Here is a 15,503-nt window from a genome sequence, read left to right on the forward strand (position 1 = left end):
TGGTCCCAAAAAAGGATGGAATACAGGAAAAAAAAACCGAAATGTGAATATATTTTCTCATCACTTAGTTTAACTGTGTATATCATGTCCATTCCACTTTTAACTGACATAAGGCCTGTCTCGTCTCAGTGGGACAACTTTTAATTTAGCTGCAATTATGTAGATCACATGAATTTACAAGTAATCTTGATCTATGATCTTCCTCAAATTGCTACATGCAAAAAGTAGACTTCCAAATGTTGTCCTATATAGCTATTTTCATCCTGTTCCGTGTCTGCATTACATGGGGGACAATGCCATGTGTGGCCACAGTGACAGTAGGCCTACTGAACACAGTGTTTACAGCATAAAGATACAACGTTCTATTTCATTTTGTGGCTTCCAATATGTAGCAAAATTATGGGCCTGGCTATGTAATAAGATAAGATAGTTCTTTATTAATCCCCAAAAGGGCACATTTGATTGAACCAGCCAACACATAACACCACCAATAAATACACAATAGAACACAACAAAGGACACACTGACATTAAAAGCAGCACATCATCAATGAATATAAGTGCTCATGTTAAAAAGCCTCATAACATAAAATGGGTGGGTACAAGCAATGGTACAAGCATTGCCATGGTTCCTGAGAAATGAGCATGGCGACTGTGAGAGAAGAGAAGGGGATTGAGGTTGTTATGTAATAATTGCATTTACTGACCCTGAGGTGAAAATTAATTGCATAGTATTGTATGCACAGTGCAAATGTGCCATACATTACCTTCACTTTACTTTGACCTTTTAATCAAGGGTGATATGTCCTCATTTTCCTTTGGACTCAACATAGAATTATAATGAAAGTCCACAATATAGCCAAACTTTCCCCCACAGTAGGCTATTAAAGAAAACAATTGGGTAAAAGTTGGAACGATCCCTTAATAATAAATGAAATGTTATCATTCATTCAATCACGGATGTATCACATACAGCAGGCCAACATACAGTCGGACTGTGATAATTGACTTAATCACCGGTAGGCTAACAAAGCCTGACGCAATGTCCTGCCTCATCACTCTAATTACTGGTCTTGCAAGACACGTTTCTTCACTACACAAATACCGCGCAAAATATTACTTTTGTCACAATTATATTGTTCAATTGTGAATCATTCAACTAATTTAAACACAGCATAACCTGTAGCCTAACAATGCTACTTATGATTTGTGTAATATTTGCATTCTATGCGCCATATTACCGAGGCCTTTCAACTCTTGTGCAGCAGAAAACCGCTCAAACTAGAGCACAAGATGCCCTGCCTCGAGTTACCTGCACCGTCCGACGAATACGCGCAGTTTTCGGTCAAGCGGTTCTTCACAACTTGCGCGTAAAAGGTAAATAGCCATTATATTTTAGCTCTCTATATCTGCAGATTTCGTTTGTTTAATTAGAATGTATGGTATGCTGGTTGATCTCATTTCCCCCAGACAGGTCTGGAGTCAGTGTGCCTGTGCCAAAAGCCAAAGAATATTGTGGAGTGAGAAGGGGAGAGAAGAATGGTACTCTTTCTTTCCAGAGTCGATATGACAGTTGCTACACACAGGTTGAGGTATGGTCATGTATTTTTGATGTTCATTGCATTGAGAGGTCTTGGTCTGTGTGTAAACCTACTGATTGCCATATCAAACCACATATCAAACCACTTTCTCTTTAGGGTGACACAGTGGTTGTATCTTTGAGAGTTCAGCTGGATGCAGGGGATCAATGGTACAGGGTCAAAATTAGCTGCCCCCTACTCAAGAAGATGGCCCAGAAACCCATCATCGGTCGCACCTGTGAGTTCATATAATTTCATAGGGAGTGAATTTTAGATGATTTATCCCACATAGTGATTACAGTGCCATCTAGTATCACCTCTGTAAAAGTCATTCTTCCAATTTACTTTCCTTCAGCACGATCAGGAAAATGCAGCATCCATAGACATTTGCGTGTGGACTGTGGGCCCCAGGATGTCTCCAATGATGGCTGTCTCAAACTGGGATGCTGCTATGATGATCATGACTCAGCTTGCTATTACAGAATGAACAGTAATGGAATTAGCTTTGTGTGTATTTTGTACAATGGAGAACATGCTTCTGAAAGAAAGTATCAGCAGAGGGATAGTGACTGTCTTGGTGAGATTGGCCACATAGTGATTTCAGAGATTAAATGTCAAGAATAACTCCTTGTTTCTGCCTCCTCCTTTTGCTCTTAGCCTGTTCTCTGGATGGCCATTTTGTGTTCTCTGTGAAGGCGACTGACACTGACCCCCCACTCAACCCCAACAACCTTGCCGTCAAGGGTCAGCCACAGTGCTCTCCTGTAGCTACCTCTGCAGATACAGCTGTCTTTAAAATTGGGGTGAGGGAGTGTGGCACAAAGATGATGGTGAGTCAGCAGGTCTCGTTTGCCTTCTGTCCTATTCTACAGTAGTATATTTCTGTCCTGAATGCCTCTGGTAGTAGTATAATGTTGCTTTTTCTTGTAGTGTTGAATACTCTTAGGTATGCAAAATACCTCGTTCCCCCTCTTTTATTTACAGGTGAATGGGGATGTTGTAAGCTATGAGGTGGAGGTTGAGGAACTGCATCCAAAGATTACAGGCAAACATTCTCCCTTCAGGTAGCTGCTTATTTCTCTTCCTGCCTGTGGACAGTGCACTACAATTTGGACTACTTTACCATATCGTGGCTTTAGCCAGAACCTAATTGCTTGAAACTGCTGTGGAGTAAATGTTTTGAATGAGACTTGGTTTGTAGTCTGCAGGTCCAGTGTCAATATGAGGGGTCAGCTCTCCTCCACACTGATCTGTGGTCCTTAAACCCAACTAACCCTCCACCTGTGACTGCACTGGGGACTGTCCGAGTGCAGATGAGAATAGCCACAGGTACTGTAGTAAAACAATATGGTTTCCACAGACCAAGCAAGGGATGCCAAATCCAATCACTGCAAGTATATGGCATCAAGAGTTGTCACTTCACACACTGTTACACTGGTAGACCTCCATCATCCTGGCCCTTTTATTTTTTCCAGATGAGTCCTTTACCTCTTTCCTCCCTGAGGACCAGCTGCCCTTGACCCTCTATCTGCGTAAGCCTGTGTATGTGGAGGTGTCAATCACTCCACCCTCCCCTGACCCCAGTCTCTCCTTGCGTGTGCGGGACTGCTTTGCCTACCCTGCCTCCAGACACTCCGTATGGACACTACTCCATGATGGGTGAGAGGGAGGGAGATTAATCACTGTGAATATGAAGACTGTCAATATTGGTTTAGTAGTCTCACTCCCTTCTCCCTGACAGCTGTCCTAACTCTCTGGACAGCATGAGGAGTTCTGTCCCAGTGGACAGCCAGGGGAAGACAACTTCTCACTCCCAGTTCAGGTTTGATGTCAAGACCTTTTCCTTCTTGGACCCTGAGACAGGCAATCCCAGTGTGGAGGAGGTAAGGTCTATCCTAGTTATCTGAAGAATCTGAACATTTTGCTAATATATACTGAACAAAAATATAAACGCAACATGTAAAGTGTTGGTCCCATGTTTCATGAGCTGAAATTAAAGATCCCAGAACTCTTCCATACATACAAAGAGCATATTTCTCATGTTGTGCACAAATTTGTTTACATCCCCCGTTAGTGAGCATTTCTCCTTTGCCACGATAATCCAAAGGTATGGCATATCAAGAAACTGATTAAACAGCACGATCATTACACAGGTGCACCTTGTTTTGGGGACAACAAAAGGCCACTTTAAAATGTGCAGGTTTGTCACACAACACAATGTCACAGGTTTTGAGAGAGTGTGCAATTGACATTCTGACTGCAGGAAGGTCCACCACAGTTGTTGCCAAAGAATTTAATGTTAATTTCTCCACCATAAGCCGCCGCCTCCGTTGTTTTAGAAAATTTGGCAGTACGTCCAACCACTCACACAACCGCAGACCACGTAACTACGCCAGCCAGGACCTCCACATCCGGCTTCTTCACCTGCGGGATTGTCTGAGACCAGCCACCCGGACAGCTGATGAAATTGAGGAGTATTTATGTCTGTAATAAAGCTCTTCTGTGGGGGAAAACTAATTCTGAATGGCTGGGCCTGGCTCCCAAGTGGTTGGGCCTATGTCCTCCCAGGCCTACCCATGGCTGCGCTCCTGCCAATCATATGAAATCCATAGATTAGGGCCTAATTTACTTATTTCAATTGACTGATTTCCTTATATGAACTGTAATTCAGTAAAATCGTTAATTGTTGCATGTTATGTTTACATTTTTGTTCAGTAAAAATTGTCAAAAATAATATCTCTTGGTCCTCCATCTGCTGTAGTGTTTCCCAACCCTGGTCATTGATGACCCAACAGTACACATTTTCATTGTAGCCCTGACAAGCACACCTGATTCCACTAATCATCAAGCCCTCAATGAGTTGAATGAGGTGTGTTTGTCCAGGACTACAACGGAAATGTGTTCTGTTGGGGTACTGGAGGACCAGGGTTGGGAAAAACACTGATTACTGAATCTTGTCTTTCAGGTGTACTTTTACTGCTGGGTGGAAATCTGCACAGAGGAGGAAGAGTGTAAACAACACTGCTCCATCACCTGTGAGTTTCAGGTCCCTATGTTTTACATTCACCCCAACACTGTGAATTGGGTTATTTCATCCAATAGTCATGCTGTCTCATCCTCCTCCATCAAGCACCTGATGGTGAGAGGGAGAGGAGGGAGTCTGGGTCAGATCGAGTCTCCCAGTTAGTCTCATTTGGTCCTGTGCAGTTGGGTCAGAACAGTTCTGAACAGGAACAGAATCATAGTGATCATCTGAATATAGGTAAGCACATTCCAAATAGGGGAAAGTGGGGTAAGTCGAGCCATTTTTTTTTTTTTAAACATTCAACATCACTCTGTCAAGGGAAATGTATTCTTTCTAACAAATCTACTTATTTCAGGATGTGTATCCCAGGAAATAATCAGAATTAATTTAAGCGTTAGTTTAAAACATAGCTTGACCCTGAGTAGTTGAGCCACCTACACATTTCTGTACTGAATTAAATATTACCACCATCTTTTTAAGATCATGTCTATTTTTCCCCAATCACAATTGATTTGGTCTTTTAATCAATTTAAGCATACTCCGAGGCAAACATTTTTACTATATTAACCCAAACCACACAGCTACAACGATGCACTTTCATGCTAGGTTTAGGACCGCATATTGAAGCTTATAGACTCCAACTGATGTATAGAACAATCTATTTTGGTTTAGATACAAGCATCATGAAACATCTAACTCAAATTAATTTGACTTTTTTGGACCTAACTTGATTACCTCTTTCCATGTTGTTTCTTCCTTCAGACTCCATACCCAAAATGTCTCAACTTACCCCACAGCTACTGTATGAGTGGAATGAAACTGACACTAACATTTTCTCTTGCTGGCCCTCAGCATTTCAGGTGTCAATGTACTCTGTCACGGTCATCTGTACCTCCATCCTGTTCTTCCTCCTGTTCTCTTCATGGTCAATGAGTTGTCAAGTGGCAGAAGTGAAAGAAAATGATGTGGAAATGGAAACAATGAGACTGGCCTACAGGTTGAACAAGCCCAATAAAGCACCTCTATGAACACTTAATTACAATTGGTATTTATTTCTACTACCTTTTAAATACCTTCACTGGCTATGTGCATTCCAATGCATCCAGTTTGCCTTTGACACTTTGGTAAAGGTCACGTAAACTGAGTGCATAGCGCTGCACCTGAAAAGTAAATATCAGATATTAAAGCCTCCTATCCTACAGCCCCAGAAAGAGCAGAATATAAGGGTGTCTGTTGGAAAACCTGAAGTGATCCTAAGGTATTGATTCACATCTTTTGAATCGAATACCAATCAAACTTGTAGACTGCATAAATTACTGTATCAAAACAAACAAGAAAACTATACAAATTTATATTTATTGACATCAATGGTGGGGTTAGGTGATTTAAAAAAACAGGAAGGTGATGAGAATTTCAGAAGAAACTGTTGATTCAGTAAGGTCGGAACTTCCTCTGTGCTCTTAGCAAGGCAATTCGCTGTTTGTCCTCCTCAAACTTTTTCCTCAGTTCAGCGATGTCTGAAAGCGAGAATAACCCTCTTCAAAATCCAGAGTGACTGAGTAATATGGACAAAGTTAGCAGTGAAGCCAGAATGACTGAACAAAAAAGTTAGTTTTGCACTAAAGAATAATGATTTCACTACACATTGTGCTTCTGTTGTGATCAAATAACTGGAACCATAACTTACGTTCTTTCTGTGTGTTTCTGTGCTGCCAGGTGTAGAAGTTCATGAGCTCCTTCCGCTTCCTTTTTCGGCTCTCCTTCTGCAGAGCTTTCTGATTGGATACTTCACTGTGGGGGCGGGTCTTGGTCCCGCTTTTACCCCTGGTAACTTTTACCCAGCCCTCCTCATCCTCCAGCTGCTCCTCAGCCTCCTCCTTTTGTCGCTCTGCCTCCTGAATAAGAAACAAACAAGTATGTTAACAAATACCAAAATGAAGAGTTGAGATAGAGAGGGAGAATCTGACCTCTTCTTTTCTCTTATCATAATCCTGCATGAAGGTGTCAACTGCCTCCTGTAGTTTGTCTGGCTGAGCAAATGACTGCTTGTACTGATGAATCCATTCTAAAGACAAAGAAACAAAGCGAGACAAGTGAAAGTCATGTTAAATACTGTATTAAATCTGGGTGAAATGTCTTTCCAATTTGATATATTCTGCCAACATTTAGAAAAGGACTTTAAAACTCACTCTGTAGACCTGTCCACACAGGTCGCTGCTCTGTGGAAACAACCAATGGGACATCATGGGGATGGGACTTCACTGCTGTAATACTGATGGCCTTCTGAAACACGATGTAACCCAATCTGAACCCCTGTGGGGAATGGAAACAGAAAATGCTCAATACTGAAAGAGTGTCCATAAGCACTTCAATAATCAATCTGATCTAAACCCCGAGCTTCGTTGTCCGGATTCAGGGCATACCTGTTTTTGTGCTGGTGTGAAATACTTGGCCAGCTTGGGTCCTGAGTGCTCAAAGGACCCTGGCTTCTCCCTGAGCTCCACTGACTGAACAGGACCAAACTGAGAGAAGAGCTCCTTTATGACACCCTGAAAGACAGCAGAAAGAGATTAGTACTTTTATACCTTATTTGGCCACAGACAGCTGTAGCACAAACATTACATTTTTCTGTAGACTTGTTAATAGTACAACAATCACATGCACACTGATTGGTAATTGACAGTCTTTACAAAAAACGTACCTCAGAGCAATATGGGGGAATGTTAAGGACAAACAGTGTTCTGTCAAGGGGTCTTTGTGTGGTTTTCTCTGCTCGCACCTGGTGCTCTTTTACACATATTTTGTGCTGGGCAACACTGTCAGTACTGAACTGTAGAGAAAGCACTGAGAAGAGTGGTTAAGTCAAAATACAGTCAAAACAGACAAACATCTGTCTAGGCAGAGCCTAATACATTGTCTACAACTCCAGGGAGACACAGAGGTTACTAATGGCTTTAGCCTGAGAGTAAAACAGACAATCTTTGCTTAAGCTACATGATGTAATCTTAGGGAATGCTGTCCAAATAATACACAGAAATCAGGTTGACCAATTTTAATCGTTAAACACCATAAGACATCAACAACCTCAAGATTCATGTGTTTACAAAGTTTGGTCTTGAAGCAAGTTTAAGTTCAGTGTTCGACATACGTTTGTGGAGTTTGCTAGCTAGAAGCAAGCTAGCGTGGTTGAAACAGAATGAGATCATGAGCGAACTAACAAACCTCAAATTATATATTTTTAAACACATTCTCCGTTTACGTGTGTTATTTTAGCAATGGTTACCCGTAAAACCTCCTGGAATAACACAAGTCTGGTTGGCATGTTTCGTCTTGGACGGCGCCATCTTCTTTGCGACCTTTCACACAGGAAGTAGAAATGGATTGGTTGTAGTCTAAATGTGCTTAATACAAATCCCCCCATCAAAAATGTTAGTCCTAAAAAATGTTAGTCCTACTTTTAGAGGCTCTAGCTGTCTATCACAGGGGTTCTCAAAGTGGGGTCCAGGTGTACTGCAGGGGTCCGCGGCCAGATCTCAACATATGTTTTACATTTCATTTTTTTATGACTAACATACTAACAGATTATACGACGGTTGGCCAAGGGATCTGTGGAATAAATTTAAAGCATTTAATAGATCACTATGTAATAGTATTTATCTACAATTGATGTCCTTAATCCTGGGCAATATGGGCCTAGGGAGGCTCAGGGATATTGGTATTCACAGTACGCCACCATTTATGTTTAAACTCAATTCTATTCCCCAATTAAAGCTTTAAAACAGCAGTTTGCTCTCTGCCTCATGGCAAAATGTGTAGAATTGCAGGATAATAGCTTTAAAGCTGCAACAACAAAACATGTCTGCCCCATGACAAAATTAAACTGCTACATTTTCTCTGATGCCAAGAGCAGGGTCTTTTAAATGCTCCTTCCCAGGGCTTGGGTTCACCCAGCAGACAATGTAACACTCCTTGCAAGGCCATTTTTAAAATTGCACTCGCGTTGTAATCTGTTTATGAGGGGGTCCCTGATGAATTTGCTATCACAAAAGTGATCTCCGGCCCCAAAAGGTTTTGTGAACCCCAGTCTAGCAGACAGACCTAAAGACACTAATGCAAAATTATCAAAATTCTATTGAGAAATAAGGATATGAACAAATGATTTATATACACACACATCAAAATGAACACATCTTTATAAAGCAACACATTTATTGGCAGTAATTAACTTGTAGAGATCGGACCTCACTACCATATCTTCATGACTGACATAAAAGGCAGCTGTAAAAAGCAATTTACAGACAGTTGAACATAAATTGAGCAAATTAGCATAACTTCTAAGCTGCGCAAAAAGCAATAAAAAGTAAAACAGACACAAATAAGCATAGAACGTGAATGCCACAAAAAGGAGAACGGCAAACCAAAAACCACAATGGAATACGAGCATGTGTACAAGTCATTCTGAAATCAAACTTTATATCATGTCCAGTACAAGAACCACTGTTGCATGTAGTTCACAGTACAAGTATCTTCATGAGTTCGTGCATCAGGTCATAGTGAGACCATCGGTTTGGGGGGAGGAAACTCCAACCAACACAAAACATCTCATGATTCCAAGAGGGGTGTTCAATGTGAACTATTCGAACAGTTGTAAAAGTGAACCATGTGATACAAAAAAATACCCACAACTGTCCAGTTTATCCCCCCACCAAATTTGATTAAAACAATAAATGAACAAATCAGACTGCCTCACATTGGTCCGTTATGAGACATGCATCTATGAGGTATGCCATGGCTACAGATGTTTTTCTTTCCTAAAAATCTTGAAGATGGCATCAGTGTGTTAATTTTAGATGTTACAACCTGCCAATGATCTGTCAAATGTATACAAATACAGTATCATGTTGTTTGATCATGTCAGTAGATGTCTCTGTCAAACAGGAGGGTGGATGTATTATGTGTTGTGTGACACGTATGTGTGTGGATGTACTAGAAAGTTATATCTTAATGCGGAAGGCTGTGCACTGTGAACCAGGAGACTCTGTGGTAGAGGGGGTCTGGACAGTAGATTTGAACAGGGCCTTGAGGATGGTTTGGGGATCCACCTCAGGTGTGGGCTGAGAGGAGGCTGGACGACCCCCGGGGCGAGACAAAGAGAGGGGCAGACCCTCTTTCCTTCCACTGCCTGGAGTGTCACTGAGCCTCCTGTGAGAGAGAAAAAGAGGAGATCCATATAAGATTTTATGTGATGCTGAAAGACAATGTGCATTGCAATTGGAAAGGAAAAAATCATGCACATCGTGGACTACAATTGAATACTGGAAAGTTTGATTTGCATGCAATGCAACCAAGGGGGCAGTGAGAAATATGAATATAGCAAAGACAGACAGAGAGAGACTTACAAAAGAATGGGCTGGTCTGAAGTGATGACATTCCCCTGTATGTGAAGATTGCACTTCATGGGCTGGCCTTGGGAAGAGAATGAATAAAGATTTAAGAAAGTAAAACCAATGTCTTTTCAGATAACTATTCATCACCTGCATCATTACCAGAGGATGGTGCCAAAAAAACTCAATCAACCTTAAAATAAATGTTGCCCTTGCTGTAGGCCCTTACCATCCAGACAGCGGTTGTTGTATTTCCTGTAGGCGCTCACAGCGTCCTCCTTCCTCACAAACACCACTTCGGCAATCCCCACTTTCATCAGCCTCGCTCGCTTCAAGGCACCGCACACACAGAACAGCTCCTGTGGACCGTCACAAGAACACAGGAAAAAGGTCAGTTGAATGTGATAAATGAGTCATGGCTGCATCGTAAGCAGGTCTGCAATTTACACACACAGCTAGAGAATCTAAAACAGCAGAGTACTGAACAGCATGAGGAACTTACCACTATGTCCTCTTCAGTGACACGGGGGTGGAGATTATTCACTGTTATCTTTGTCCCCTCCAGAGGACTGAAGGTAGGCTGAAGGGGTGCACCAAAACATTTTACAATCAAATACATATACAGCTCACACCAACACAACAAGCCACCGGTAGGCGTTACGTTCATCTATCGTCAACGAGAGAGAAGTAGGTTGAATACTGACCCCGAGGCTTGCTATGCAGCCAACTAGTGATGTTAAAGGCCCAGTGCAGTCCAAAATGTGACTTTCCTGTGGTTTATATACATTTCCAAACTGTGAAGTTGGAATAATACTGTGAAAATGAATTCCTTTTTCGTGTAGGAGCCGTTTGAAAAGACCACTTTAAATTTCAGCCTGTTGAGGTGGGGATGGAGTTTTGGCCTGCCTGGTGATCTCACTATGCAGTAAATTAGTCAATAGACAGAGTTCCAAACCTCTCTGCCAATAACAGCTAGTTTTCAGTTTCCCCTCACTCAGACCCCTCCCAGACAGTCCTAGCAAGATTCTTGCTTGAGAAATTGCTCTTTGCTAAGAATATATTTTTGTTTTCGATTAAAATCGTCAAAATAAATTACATTAGGCACTTAATTGTTACCCAGAAATGATTTGATATTGAGATTTTAAAAAATGGATGCAATTGACCGTTAGTCGGTTAGCCGCCATCAATATATTTGACCGGTCATGCTAATCAGTCTATAGTTTAATTTGCATAACTTAATGGAATTAAATTGCCGTGTGTTTTCATTAGTTCGTTATGCATCTTATTTATTAAATGCGCACCGCATAAAGAGCCTAGTTTGAGCAGAATATCACCTGTCGGGCATTGAGCACTCGCAGCTCCTCAAACAGCTGGTTGCTATCTGCTTGGAGTGAGACGTGTTCTTATAAGCCCAGTCATTGCGGAACAATTCTAAATGCAATAGCGTGTTGATGTGTGTCTATTCAAAAGAGGAGGATCCCAGCTTTCTTTTACTACTATTTGTATTTCTTAACTCCTAATATGAAGCAAACTGCACTGCTTTCCAACCAGGGTAGCCGATCTGGCATAGTTAAAAAAAACAAGTGCACGTCCTCTCCATTCAACCACCACCTTGCAATCTGAGCTGGTGGCAGTTACAGGTTGAAAACATATACTTAATTGTTTGAAACCTGGCCGCTTTCCTTCATATGAAAAATGTCAGTTCCTTTTACGCATGCAAAGCATTTTCTGTTGGTCACATTATTGTACTGTTTGGAACTAATTTTACCGCTTGTTAACCGGTTAGAGGAGAGGTGGGCAAATCCAGTCCTCTGGGCCTGATTGGTGTCACACTTATTCTCCATCCATAACAAACAACTGATTAATCAAACTGCATTCTAAACTGAAGATCATGATTAGGTGATTATTGGAGTCAGGTGTGTTAGCTGGGGCAAAACTGTGACACCAATCAGGACCCAGTAGACTGGAATTGCCCACCGCTGGGTTAGAGAGATACTTCTGACAAGGAGGCCATTTATCTACTTCCCCAGAGTCAGATGAACTTGTGGATACCATTTGGATGTCTCTGTCCAGTATGAAGTTAGAGGTAGTTTTGCGAGCCAATGATAACTAGCATTAGCACAATGACTGGAAGTCTATAGGTATCTGCTAGCATCCCTACCAACACATTCCTATAGCGATTACCTTATGTAATCCAGTGGTCAAGTAGCTGGGTGAATGGACGTGGATACTGACCTGCGGGGGTGGAGGAGGCTGAGAGCTGGGCTCCGCTGTGGGCCCTGCCTGCCTGAGGGTCCTGGAGATGGGCTGTAAGGCGAGAGCAGAGGAGCGGGAGGCCCCTACACTAGGGTTGGGCCTTGTGGGTGCCACAGGCACTGGGGGACGAGGAGCGGTGTACGCATCGTTTTTGACTACTTTAGTGATGGGGGCTGACATGGAGAAAGGGCAGCCCAGGGTGCCAGGCTGTTGGAGAAAGAGGGAAAGCATTGAAGCTTTTCAGTGAATAAGTGGAAAGTTTTGAGAGTGAGACACCAATACAGCCAGTGTGGCAGTATTAAAGGGATATTCGAGTTACATTGAATAATAAAGAATTACAGATACAGATCATTTAGGGAAAAGCAACAGAAAGAGAAAAGTTAAGAAAATCTAGCATAGTCTTCGCACCCGTGACTGCAGCATATGGTTGCCAGTAGTGGTCTTCATCTGTTTGCTAGGGATATCATCATCACCTAAGAAAGACTGAGGGAGAGATGGTATGTTAGTCAATCACATATGCATTGCAGTGGCGCATGACAAGCAGAAATCAACCAAATTCAGTTGATATTCTCTTAAGAAAATTTGAATCAATTCTGCCATCTAACCTTCTGATTCTTATCTTTTCAAAAAAATTCCCTTACCTGGGAACCCCTGCTTGGCATGTTCATACGGATCCCACTTGACATCCCTACCGGCCTTTGCTGCTAAAAAAAAAGTTAAATAAAATCATTATTCAGAAGGTGAATTAATATATTTGACTCTAAAAGCATGCTACCAATAACTAAATATAAAATAAGCCTAGTTGAATTTTAAACTAATTTCCAATTAACTTTAGCTATCAACTATGTTTGGAGTGAGGCTATGCTTTACCACTATAAACAATGCAAGAATTCGCATTTTCTCTTATCAGTGCACATCTTGAGCGACAAGTGGGACAATTCTGTCTAGTAGCTAAGCCTGGATAATATTAGAGCAGATCCTGGACCTGTGGTTACTATCACTTTGGAGCCAACTGTCAACCTGATCACTCACCTGGATGGTTTTGGTGATCTTCATGGGTGCCGCCATTCCTTGGCTTAGTGGAGCTCCAATGCTCCTCTTGAGGCTCAGCCTATCACGAGCATCCATCATCCTCTTAGGTGCACCCCCCAGCTGTGGCGTAACCCCAGATCTAATGTTCATTCCTTGTAGGTTGGGGGTAAACTGCCTAGCATTTGCACTGGCAATGTCGTTGGTAGTGTGTATCTGTATCTGCTGCACATGTGTCTGTAGCTGTGCTGCTTGTATCTGCTGTAAACTCTGTGGGGTAACATTAAATGTATTCTGTCCTCCTTTCCGTGAGTTGATCATCTGTCGTGCATCCTGGACCCCACCTGCTGCTCCTCCGCCACGGATTCGAAAGCGGGCATCTTTCTGGCCGAGTTTCTCTCTGGCATCCTTCACTTGAAAAGCTGGAGGAAGCGAGAGCAGGACAAGAGTGAGCAGACGGCAAGAACCAATTCCAATGTCTGATCTGACTTGTAAGAATGCTTAACAGAACGTAATGTAGTCCAACAGTAAAATGTGTAGTTTGAAACAGCAGATTATTTTGTAATGGGCCTTAGGTAAGAGACAGTCTCAATAAGCATTTTTCAACAGGGCAACAGGCAGGTACTCACACAAAATACCTGCTTCAACTCTGGCAAAAGGTATTATTTCACCCATTACCTTGAGCATTGCTCCAAAAGCTGTTCACAATTAAATAATTGTTTGAGTTCCAACAAAGTAATTCCGTTTAATATATTTGATACTACTGAAAATTTATCCAGGTCTGGTTTTTGGTTACCGGTTCCCCCTCCACCAAGTCTCTGTCTGACATCTGTCATCCCAATTTTCTGTCGGGCATCAAAGGTCCTCCCGACCCCTCCTGCACCCCTGCCGAACATAGGCCTGAAAGACAAGAGGAAGAGGTCGACATTGGTAGTCAACTAGTTGTAGCCTAATCCTACATGATCTAATATCCACATTTAGCAAAACACACATGGAGCGCATAGAAGACCAGCTATAGGATTTGATTTTACACTACATTCAGTATGGCTCTAGGTATACTCAAAGCGATATACAAAATCAAATAGTATAACGTTAGCTGTTCTGGTATGCGCTCCTTGTGTTTTCCAAAATGTGAATATTAGATCATGGAGGACTAGGCTACAACTATTTGACTACATATGGCTCTAGGTAGAGGATCTACAAGACTGCCTCGCGCTCTGTACCATATCTATAGGTATACTAACTAGCTAGCTATACGTTTTCGCGTTTGTAACCATTGTTAGTTTATAGCCAACTACGTTACCTAACGTACATTCCAGCGAACTGTTAACCTTATTCGGTTCTTTTTTGGTCGATAGCTAACTTACCGTCACCAAATGCTGATAAAACATTTTTTTTACCTTGTTAGCTAACTAGTTAAACCAAGCCCTGATAAATAGCTAACTGCGCGTATTTGGCTCGTTGATATCAGGAAAATCAGTGTCTGCAGTGAAGCGATATAATAGCTACATGATTGTAGCTAATCCAACGGCGAGTACAGGCCTTGAACAGGACCGCTGAGGAATTGAAATAGCCTAGGCTTTCTGGGAAATGAATTTCTTCATTACGTTGAATGATACAACTCAAGGCACAACGTTCATAAATTGCATTCGAACTCATAAATTGCTAAATTAATACATTTTAACTGTTTCTTTGTTGTTGAAACCGCGTCGACGTATCACTTCGTCCAAAGAAATATCTTCCATCTTCTTTCACTCAAGCGCGTGAATGATCGTAACTGGACGGAGAAAACCGAGAAGAGACTATGGAAGGCAAGTTGGATCAAAAATGGCGAACTCAATAAAATATTTATTCGAGAGCTCCTTGAAAAACTACATTGTTGATATAATTACGTATACAATTTAAATATATCTATGTTGTTTGAAATACCAATACATATCTATTTTACTCTTACATTTGTTTAGCAAGATCTAAAAATCAGAGTGTATTATTTTAAGAGAAATTCATATTTTATATGGTTTTAAAGGCCTATTAGGTCATGTGAAGTGTCAATGATCACATCTATGCCATTGGTCATCAATTAACAAAATATTATACTTTTAACATAAAACAAACAAATATAAATCAATTACACAGCCTTAGAGACCTCTGGTATCGATTGCTCTTCACGAAGTAAAAAAAAAATACGGGGGTAAATGAAACGTTTTATCTTTCCCATCAACCTTTGCGC

At 41.5% G+C, this 15,503-nt stretch overlaps 3 protein-coding genes across 5 annotated transcripts; 1 reads left to right on the forward strand and 2 right to left on the reverse strand.

The window, feature by feature from the left end:
* Positions 1–1,063: 1,063 nt before the first annotated feature.
* Positions 1,064–5,619, forward strand: LOC129826806 (zona pellucida sperm-binding protein 4-like). Its single transcript, XM_055887896.1, is given in 13 exon segments — positions 1,064–1,376; positions 1,470–1,591; positions 1,697–1,817; positions 1,935–2,069; positions 2,237–2,409; positions 2,564–2,643; positions 2,781–2,908; positions 3,055–3,238; positions 3,321–3,462; positions 4,545–4,614; positions 4,710–4,841; positions 5,457–5,576; positions 5,579–5,619. Coding segments are annotated over 13 exon segments (1,632 nt in total). The 5' UTR covers positions 1,064–1,192.
* Positions 5,620–5,941: 322 nt separating this feature from the next.
* LOC129826851 (ribosomal RNA-processing protein 7 homolog A-like) lies at positions 5,942–7,994 on the reverse strand. Its single transcript, XM_055887905.1, has 7 exons — positions 7,888–7,994; positions 7,306–7,448; positions 7,028–7,153; positions 6,794–6,917; positions 6,572–6,669; positions 6,292–6,499; positions 5,942–6,121 (listed from the first exon to the last, which is right to left on the reverse strand). The coding sequence occupies exons 1-7, from the start codon at positions 7,946–7,948 to the stop codon at positions 6,036–6,038; spliced, it is 846 nt and encodes a 281-aa protein (XP_055743880.1). The 5' UTR covers positions 7,949–7,994; the 3' UTR covers positions 5,942–6,035.
* An 801-nt stretch (positions 7,995–8,795) lies between these two features.
* LOC129826815 (polymerase delta-interacting protein 3-like) lies at positions 8,796–15,082 on the reverse strand. Of its 3 annotated transcripts, none has more exons than XM_055887903.1 (10): positions 14,951–15,082; positions 14,070–14,173; positions 13,277–13,695; positions 12,886–12,945; positions 12,653–12,727; positions 12,224–12,451; positions 10,491–10,568; positions 10,218–10,347; positions 10,004–10,070; positions 8,796–9,806 (listed from the first exon to the last, which is right to left on the reverse strand). In XM_055887903.1, exons 1-10 carry the CDS (start codon positions 15,016–15,018, stop codon positions 9,599–9,601), a joined length of 1,437 nt encoding a protein of 478 aa, XP_055743878.1. In that variant the 5' UTR covers positions 15,019–15,082; the 3' UTR covers positions 8,796–9,598. The 3 variants fall into 3 exon arrangements, with proteins under 3 accessions (XP_055743878.1, XP_055743877.1, XP_055743879.1); XM_055887902.1 differs by having other exon boundaries at positions 12,886–12,948; XM_055887904.1 differs by having other exon boundaries at positions 12,886–12,948; positions 14,641–15,044.
* Between the last annotated feature and the right edge of the window lie 421 nt (positions 15,083–15,503).

This window comes from Salvelinus fontinalis, chromosome 2 (assembly GCF_029448725.1).
Source record: "Salvelinus fontinalis isolate EN_2023a chromosome 2, ASM2944872v1, whole genome shotgun sequence".
Classification (NCBI taxonomy): Eukaryota; Metazoa; Chordata; class Actinopteri; order Salmoniformes; family Salmonidae; genus Salvelinus; species Salvelinus fontinalis.